This window comes from Trichosurus vulpecula, chromosome 3, assembly GCF_011100635.1.
Source record: "Trichosurus vulpecula isolate mTriVul1 chromosome 3, mTriVul1.pri, whole genome shotgun sequence".
Classification (NCBI taxonomy): Eukaryota; Metazoa; Chordata; class Mammalia; order Diprotodontia; family Phalangeridae; genus Trichosurus; species Trichosurus vulpecula.
The window spans coordinates 48,069,715-48,079,726 of record NC_050575.1 but is presented as its reverse complement, the minus strand read 5'-3'; the positions used below and the strand labels follow the sequence as shown (position 1 = coordinate 48,079,726).

The 10,012-nt window shown below is 41.0% G+C and overlaps 1 protein-coding gene across 1 annotated transcript; it reads left to right on the top strand.

Moving 5' to 3' along the window:
* Positions 1–759: 759 nt before the first annotated feature.
* Positions 760–4,401, top strand: CRIP1 (cysteine rich protein 1). Its single transcript, XM_036752717.1, has 5 exons — positions 760–934; positions 3,473–3,567; positions 3,735–3,792; positions 3,942–3,988; positions 4,292–4,401. Exons 1-4 carry the CDS (start codon positions 895–897, stop codon positions 3,980–3,982), a joined length of 234 nt encoding a protein of 77 aa, XP_036608612.1. The 5' UTR covers positions 760–894; the 3' UTR covers positions 3,983–3,988; positions 4,292–4,401.
* Positions 4,402–10,012: the final 5,611 nt, after the last annotated feature.

The following is a 10,012-nucleotide window of genomic DNA, read 5'->3' as shown; positions in this document are numbered from 1 at the left end:
TGGGCAAGTCACTTAACTCCGATTGCCCTGCCAAAGAAAAGAAAAAAACAAACAAACAAACAAAAACTTGAATTTCCTAAAAAGTCCTTAGGTGAATTTTGGCTTGGGATTAGAATAGAATTTCCAACAATTTCTGAAATGGCCCTAAACATACTTCTGCCAAGTGGTGTTCTCAGCATTGACGATTATAAAATCAAAATATCGACCAACTCTGAAAAGTTGAAGATGCTTTACCTCCTGCAGCATCAAATATTCCGCCAAGATTTAATTTTTTATGTAAAAACAAACGAGCACATCCATCTCATTAGTATGCAAATTTGCTTTTGTCTTTAATAAATGGTAAAATTATATATATACCAAAGAATTATTTTAAAATAAACTTCTTTATGATTTTTTTTATCGGTAAATGTTTGATTTGTATACCTATTTTATATACCCCGGTGGAGTAAAAATTTCTCCTGCAAAAATGGGTCCCGAGTAGAAAATGTTTAAGAAGCCTTGATCCTAGAGTAAGTCACTTAAACCCTCTTGGCTTCACTTTCATCACTGCTAAAATGAGTTGGATTGGATGTATCTCGAAGGTAATTTCTAGTTTTAAATCTATGCTCCTGTGATTCTATGAACAGAAATGGGCTAGAGATAGGGCGATTTGTATTGCGGGAAGAGCAGGGATGAAATGGCCAGATTGGGGGAAGGGAGATTTAGAAAGGGAAATGCTGCCGCAGGGTTGGGTGGGGCGCGGTCAGCATCGCCTGGTGGGGGAAGGGTGCTGGCGGGGAAGTTAGTACAGGAGGGTGTGGTGACTCCGGGCTAGTGAAAAGAAAGACCTAGCCGGAGCTGTGCTCAGTTTCGCAGAAGTTTCTCACTGAGCTTTTTCATTTCCCGCCTGACAACATGCCCAAGTGTCCCAAGTGCCAGAAGGAAGTTTATTTCGGTGAGTAAATCCAGACTCTGCCTTTACACAAACCCCTCTTTTCCTCTTCCCCAATTCCTCGTACTTTTGCCGCATCCTAGAAACTACGGGACCCGGGACCGAAGAACGGACCCTGACCCTAGATATTACTTGCTGCCCGCTACCCCACCCCAGAGCTTTGGGGCAATCCGTTTCCCCAGGCTCTAGGGGACACCCATTCCACCCATCCCGGCCCCCATCTCTTTCCCGTGGGATCCTGGCCCTGCCCTTTTTCGAACTCCGGATATTCTCCTTGGGCTCATGAGAGTTCTGAACCATCCCCAGGGACCCAGGGCCGGACCTGGACACTGTCAGCAATCTACTGGGCTCCCTGTCGGGGAGCCTGTCCGGAGCAATCCTTTTCTCGCGTCCGGCCTTTGCCCCGCACGCTGGCTCCTGTCCAGCGCCACAAAAGAACTTCCAGGTTTCCGTCTCCATTTCACCTGCCTCCTCCCTAGTTGACAAGTGGCCACGTTAGAGGTTTCTCACGAGCATGTCAGGGTTTCTACCCCGCTCCGGCTTTAACTCCAGTTTGTGGCTAGGCTTTATCTGCTCTTGACTTTGAGAACCTCCACTCCCTGCTTCTTCCATCACCCGATCCTTCTACCTCCCATCGTCTTTCCCCCTTGGAACCTCCAGATCTTCCCTCCAAACCCGAATCCTGAGCAGATGTGGAGATTGGAACAAACTGGAAACCTGGTGTGATAAATAGAGGCGGAAATACCGGAAAGTTAGAGATCTGGGTGGGGCAGTTGAGCATTAGCCAGAGTGAACTGCATGATTGATACCTGTGTGAAAGTGTGTGCCTGTGCATATGTATGTGCTTTTATCTACAGATGTCATGTAATCATAGACCTTTAGAGTTGGAAGGGACTTTACAGACTTTGTGTTATTTTGTGTGAGCAAGTGTCTATGTGAATGGAAATATCTTCTGGTATGTTATGGATAGTCCTCCTCACTGCAGCTTGTTTGTTCCACTTGCTCCCATACTGGAACTTCCTCGGTTGTCTGGAGACTGCTAATAATGTTCCCCTGAAAGGTATGGGAAGGTCCCCTCTCTGTGCCACATCTATCTCGGCTCTCTGGATCTGGGATCCCCTTTTCTACAGCACTGAGGCCTCTGGAATTTTCTACAATATAGTATATCCCTCCCCCCACCTTTATCTCTTCAACATCCACCAATTTCAGTGGCCAGGTGGATGGATGAAGTTGGGTGTTGAGGACGGAGAAGGATGGAAACCAATCAGACTAGTCGAAGAAGGAGAATTCCTACCCCATCCCTGAGTCCCATCTATGAGAAGATAGCAGAGGCCCTATTATTTGCTGCAGGAGAGGACATTTCCTCTCTTGGCTTCTGCCTCTGAGCAGCTTCTGTCTCTGCATCTCCTGCCATCTTTGTCATTTCCTGTGTCTCCAAGTTCCACCTATCTGTTTCTTTGACTCACTCGTGTTTCTTTGCCTGTCTCATTTTATGTCAGTCTCTAAGTTATTCTAACTTTGTCTCTCACTCTCTCTGGCATTACCATAGTATATTCAATTTCCTTGCAAACTCTTTGGGCTCTGAATTAGAATTCCTAGTTAGAGAGGCATAGAGTGGAGCCTATTTGAAAACAAAATGTAAACCTTAGTGAATGAGAGCAATCCCCAGATCCTTTGCCAAAAAGAAGCAAGCCAGAATTGGAATCTCTGCCCTACCCACTATATACTAAGTAGAAACAGACAGACAGGAAGCAGGGAACTTGGTTCTGTCACTCCGATAGCAGCTTCCACAACTCTCTGTCCATTTTCATTTTGTCCACTGTGTGTCCCTCCTCCCTGTCTCCATGGGCTTTCCCTTTTCCTAACACAGTCAGCTTTTTTTCTTAGACCTGGGATTGATCCTTTTGCTTTACTCACAGTCGTATTGCTATACAGGACTCTAAACCATCCTTCCCTCCTCTTCCCTATTCACTGTTTACAGGAGGGAGGCAGCCTCTTTCAGGATCCTAAAGCCTGAGAGCCCAGGGCATTTCTAGACTCTGCCGGAGGAGAAGGAACAGGGAACAAGGGAGATCAAAGCAGGAGAGTGACCTGGTGGGACATGAATTAGAAAGATTACTTGGGCAGAATACATAGGGCACACTGAAGGTTTGGAATCAATTATTCACTAATATAATAGTGAGACAAAGACACTAGAGGTTATGAGTTATGGTGAATGGGTAGTGAGACAGGGACAGGGAAGTTGAGAGGGGCAGGTTTTGGGGGTAAATTGATTTGGAACATAATGAATTTGAGGAGCTAGTGGAATGTCAGTTGGTGATGATTTGGATCATTTATCTTCTTTGCCATCATGTGCATACATCTTCATTCTTCCGTGAAAGGAAATGAAGAGAGGGATCTGCTGGTCTTAGGGTGGGAAGAGGGAACATCTCTCACAGGCTTTAAGAACTGCAGAGAAGATCAGAGTGAATGAGAATCCTTTACATATATGTGAGGGGATCTTGGGAGAGCCCTGTGGTCACTCTTCCTGTATCTTCCCAGCTGAACGGGTGACATCCTTGGGGAAGGACTGGCATCGCCCCTGTCTGAAATGTGAAAAATGTGGAAAGACACTGACATCAGGAGGCCATGCAGAGGTGAGGAAGCCCCAGGGTATAGAGAGAATGTGAGTGGACTCAGAGGTCAGAAAGCCATGGGAAGATGAAAATATCATGATTAGGGAGAAGGATTGTCCTTAGCCTCAAAGTTACGCTCCGAGAGGCCATCCTTAATATCAAGTTTTCTCTTTCTTGTTTATCTGCAGCATGAAGGGAAGCCTTATTGTAACCATCCTTGCTATGCAGCCATGTTTGGGCCCAAAGGTGAGATACTCTATGTTGCCTTCTGACTGTTCTCCCCACAATGTTCCCATCTTCTATATGGTCCTATTCCCTTGCCTCATTTCCTTCTTCTCATCTTTTCCCTAAGCCATCCTCCAACCCCTAATTTCTGATTGGTTTTTTTTCCTCAGGCTTTGGAAGAGGAGGTGCTGAAAGTCATACCTTCAAATAAACCCAGGTAACAGCTCACCCTTAACAGGTTTGCCCAAGTAAATGGGCAATATGCAAATAAGATACAAGTTACTTCTGGGCCTTTTCAGCATTCCCTTTGCCATTATTTCTGGCACTAGTCCTTAGAGGACCTAGTTTAGAGGACAAGTTGGGTTCTTGAAAGCTGTTTGAGGTGAACTATGTATGTATGTACCTGTTTAGATGCTGGGTTTAGAAGATGGGTTTAGGCAGGGCAGACTTGATACCCCAGGTTTAGAGATTTCAGGTTTCAGGTCAGGCCTCAATGCTGTCTCTGTTTCTTTTTTTACAGGTACTGGGAAGCCTCCTCTTTATCTGTGCTGCTTCCCTTGAATCTCAAATGTCAGCTGGACTTGACGCCTTGTAATCAGTCATGTCCCCAATAAACCCTAAACACATTTACTTATTTATCGTTCTATCTACCTGGGTGGGGTTGGGGCGGGGAGAGGAACTACAGCCAAACCACTTTTATGGCCCTGGAAACCAAAGAAACTCAGGGCTGTTGTGAGGGATCCATCTCTATGCCTTAGGCCTGCCTGATTTCAATCTGCTTTTTAGGGTACCAGCTTCTCTGATACTGGATGAACCATGGAACCTTTTTCTTAGGCCCCAGGGTTCATTTTGCAGTACTTCCTAAACCTTTCCTGGTCCCTGAATGCTTGAATTTATGACCTCGATTTCCAGAGAAGGAACGAGAGATTGGCTTCATTTGTAACCTTTCCACCATTCTTCTGTCACTAGATCTGGGATTATTAGATATGGGATTAATGCTTCCTCTTTTCCTGTTCCCTATTGTCTGCCTTCTGAAAATCATGATTATTCTTGTTTTAAGATTTATTTACAAAGGGAAAAAGTAATACACAAGAGTAAACTCATTAGAAGTAATTAGTAATCAAAAGCATCTATTAAAGTGCCTACTTATTCATCAAGCACTGACACATAAGTACTATTAGGCACTGGGACACAAAGACAAAATGAATTTCCTAAGCTAGAGAACATCATGGATGATAAAGTACCTTGAATCCATGCCATATGAAGATCAGTTGAAGGGGATGATGGGATGGTAAACCTAGAGAAAAGAAGATGGGGATAGAGGAAGGGGAGGGAAGGCCATGATTACTGCCTTCAAGTATTTAAAGGGCTGAAGTATGGAAGAAAGACTGGATTTGATCTTCTTGGCCCCAGAGGGCTAGACTGGGGGCAACAGATAAAAGTTGTAAATAGAAAAACATAACCTTGATGTCAAGAAAGCCTTCCCATGTAGAACGAACCACCTTTGGAGGGAATCAACTTCCATTTATTGGATGTCTATAAGCAAAAGCTGGGCACAGTGGATAGAGTGCCAGGTCTGGAGTCAGGAAGATTATTATCTTCCTGAGTTTAAATCTGGCCTCAGACACTAGCTGTGTGACCATGGGTAAGTCACTTAACCCTTTTTGTTTTTAGTTTCTTCATCTATAAAATAAGTTGAAGAAAATAGCAAACCACTCCAGGATCTTTGCCAAGAAAATTCCAAAATGGGATCATTAAGAGTAGGACATGACTGAAGATGACTGAACAACAATAAGCAAAAGCTGGACTGCCAGATGTCATGATTTTTTTTCAGGCATGAGTTGGATGAAATGGCCACTGAGATAACTTCCAACCCTTCAATAAAATCCTTTGCTTTTATGATCCTGAGAGTCTGGCAGTCCTTTTGTGACCATTTATCTTGGGCATTCCCCTTCATTTAAAAAAAAAATTCCTCACCTGTAAAATGGAGATCATAATATTACTTACTTTGCAGAGTTATTGTTAGGATCAAATCAGATAATATCTGTAAAAGTGCTTAGCATAATGCCAGGCACATAGTAGGCACTATATAAATGCTTATTTTCTTCCCTTTCTTTTCCCCTCTTCCACCCCTTTTTAAAGGCCAAGTCCAAGGTCCTGTTCAATATGAATTTTATCATTCCTGAGTAGCAGATTGATGATCTTCATTTTTTAAAAGAAGCCAAATTTGAGTAAATGTCAGAACAAAGGCTCTGTTAGTGAAGAAATGACGACTGAGGACACTTACATAAATTTAGAAATCCTTTTGACTAGCTAAAGCCAATTAATCCAAAATGAATCAGGAAATAGATTTTAGGTAGGAATGTGTGCTCTTCACAATTCAGCTAGTAGCAATTATATAGTACCTGAGGCAAAGAAAAAAAAGATGGCTACTCCTTAGACAAAAAATAAAGTATGTTAAAGAAAATATATTATTAGCTACAGGAGATAAATAAGGAAAGCATCCTTGTTAGTATAGTTAGTTTCACTAAATCAAAAGAGACTACCTGCCAGGCTAGATAAGGGAGACTTAAATCTCCCCTTTTTAGCAATTAAATCTTGTACTAGTTCGGGGAGCAAATAAAGACACTGAAGAAAACCACTAACAGTTGGTTCTACAATTCATGCAGGTGTCATACACAGGAAAATGGTGAATATATAATAGAATGAGGTCAGTTATGTTCTCCCAAATACTCAATTTCTACAAAAGTTAAGCCAGAAATTCTCTTGTGACAATCCCCTTTTGGTCATAGATCATATAAAGTGTGCATCTTGACCACATTCTTGTACATCTTATCAATCTCCTCTATAGATAATTTAAGTTTTCTGTAAGGCATTTCATAGTAAGACACAAGTACTGGGAAATGTTTAATGCAAAAGTAGAGCAAATTAATACAATAACAATTACTAGTATTATAAAACACAGAATTTCCAAAACTAACTTGGTGATCCAGCCTGTTTCCAGCAACAAACTCCAAATGACTCAGATATTCCTTCATGTTTAGTCTAATTCAAACCCTTTCTTAAATCCACAATGCACTTCAGATGCTGACTAATATTAAGGGTTTGGGCAAACATATGTGCAACATTCAGTTAATGTGTGCTGAAATGGCAGATTTCTAATTCTGTCATCTTGGGTTTAGCTGCCTACTTCATTAAGGTGTCTGCCTCTGGGAAATATTTTCCCTTTGAAATTGGGTGTTGAAGGGTTGATCCTTGATAAATTATCCAGTTTGGTCCACTCAAACTCTGCTATATGTATTTCTGAATCAACATCTCTGGGCCTTTAACTTGTGTGTCAATTGTTAACAGTACCTGGAACAGGCTTTGTTTCTAGGGTAGATTTGTAGTGTAGTTTCTTCCATTAGGTCCACTTTCCAGTTTACAAGCCAGTTGTGGAGATTTTGTAGGTAATGATAGTAGTACTTTACAAATCCTAATCACATTGACCTTCCAGTAGTTCATGTGGTGAATGCCTGATCAAACCTTAGGGATTTAACATTGTAAACACCAGAGATATAGGAAGGACATCAAATGAAGCTATTTGTAATTCATCTGAAAGTTTAGAGAATTTCAGTTTTTACATTCCACTTGTTTTTTTCAATATTCACCTGAACCCTGTCCCCTTGCAGGGATAATGTTATCTGTAAATTAGAGGAAAAATCCCTCTTTTCAAAAAAAAAAAAGAATCCTTGTTTTTGTAAAATAAGTTTTTCTGTCTTGATGTTATTAGAGAAGTCTCAAACAAATATCTTGACAATGAATTAAGATTATTCTACATGTGAAAGTCTCAATCCAACTTGAGATTTTGCAAACAATTACTAAAACACATCCAAAGAAAGATGCTGAAATATATTCAAAGACTGTGTAATTAGGCATTGTAATGGCAAGCAAAGTAGGACTTTTTGCCATTTATTCTTTTGGAGTGCTTCTCAGCACTATGGCAATCAAGTGCCTTTGATAGAGTCTTTGGTTGAATCAAGAGTCTTTGATGACCTGCTTAAGTCACAAGAAAGCCTAAGTCACATCAGTTTGAGTCACATGGTTGTGATGCCCTCTGACCCTGAAGAAGTATATATATACTCAGAGGTTAGCATTTTGCTTTGGGTCTCACTCATTGGAAGAGTGTTCCTGTGATTTGGCCAGACAAGACGCTGAGTAGCAATTAAGGAGTCCCTGTAATAGCAATTTAGATTTAAAGCTTTTCCACCCATTAATAGGCCATGTGACCTTCTTATGTCACAGGAAGCATAAGTCACATGTGGTGGGAGGAGCTTGCTTAGAGGAAAAGGAAGTTGTGTCACAGGAAATGATGAGAGAGCAGTTACTACAGTTAGAGCTGAGGGAAAGAGCAGATGTGCTGTGGTGACTGTGAGTGAGTTTTTGGGAAGGCCCCAGCAGGGGGGTGGATGGTTTTGGGATGGAGTGGTTCTCTGCTGTGATATTATGTGTTCAATTCTTTGCTTCTGTGATGGATTGGGCATATTGGTTATGGGATCTGGTTTTTTGGTGTCTGAATAAATGGTTTACTTCTGCCTTCCACGTGGGGAGTCTTATATATTTTGCGATACAGAACCACACAAAAAATTTGACAATTATCATCTACATTGTGATTATTGTCTTCCTGATACAGTCCCCCGACTTTGAAAACCCAGATGTTGGTGCTTCTCTCTCTGGTAACTATGTATGTATTGCTGTGGTCAGACAGAAGCCTGTCTGTTGATTTGTGTTATTTTCTCTGTTTATAATTTCCGTTTGTATTTGCTCTAAAGTTCGTGGTGCTGACTTTTTCCTCTGAACTAAGTGAATGATATGTGTATGTTTAATTAAAGTAAGATTGTTAACCCCCTAAAGTTGCTTTCGTAGAAAAACAGATCAAAGAACCTGTAGTAGCAGCCCTCATGTGTGCTGGTGTTATTGGCCTTACACTTCCACAACAGCTGCTAATAACATTGTTGTTACAGGCATTTGTATGGATAGGCATCTACAAATATTCAATGGACCTTTATTATTTCCAGGATAGAATTTAATATATATATCACTTAGGTCCATCAGCTTTATTTGGTGTTTTCCATTGTTTTTCACTGTCACAATACCTGACGTTCTAAGGCTACAAACATGGTTGCAGTAACCATGAGTCCTTTAAGTATATTCTTTTACCCAATGGAAAACATTTGAAAGCCAGTCACAGTCACATATATCTTAGTTCTCAAGTCGAAACAATCTAATCTCATTGCTTTCCCCAAAGTAAAGCTTATTAATCCATTAAAAATGAAAACTTTTACATTTTTATCACATTACATCTTTATCCTATCCCCTCTTTGAGAATATAAATTATCCTTATATAGTTCAGAAAAGACATAATGCTGCACAGACCTAACCTTGAAGGAACTATATGAAGATACAACTACTAAAATTGGGGCAGCTAGGTGGCGCAGTCAGTAGAGCACCGGCCCTGGAGTCAGAAGGACCTGAGTTCAAATCCGGCCTCAGACACTTGACACATGTACTAGCTGTGTGACCTTGGGCAAGTCACTTAACCCCAACTGCCCTGACCAAAAAAAAAACCAAAAAAAAAAATTAACGAACAAAGAGATGACAAATCTAAGAAATGATTTTTCCTAGTTGCTTAGAATAAGAAGTTGAGACAAGGAATGGCCATGCATTTGGAACAGCAAAATCAAAACAATAGGGTCTTATGTATTTGTATTCCATTATAGCAGTTTAGAGATACTTGATAATTGTAACAAAAAGATCCACTTGCTGTTCTCTGGCCATGGTCAGAGAAAGAAGGTAGGTTGTAACAAAACCAAAATGGTTCCCTTAAGCCTAAGTCAAAAATCACAAACCAACCTATCATAGATATACCAGGGGGAAACTCTCCTAGCTCTATTTGATTTAAGGTAAAAATCAAAGATACTTTTTAAACTAGCTAATCATGCAACAGAGTTCCACATTATTCACAGGGTGAAGTCTAGGTAAGCTCAGAATCAACCAGGTAGGCCATATTCCTGTCCAAAAAGACAATAGCACAATGAAGAAATTGAGTCAGCAAGCTCCTGCCATTTTTTTGGTAAAATCATCCTCTCAACCTTCCTAGTCATCTGTATTCATCAGCAGTATTTTCTAGAAGGTGCCCTTTTTGAGCAATATTGGGCATTATCCTTGAATGGTAGAGTACTGGCTTAACAATAATTCAAAC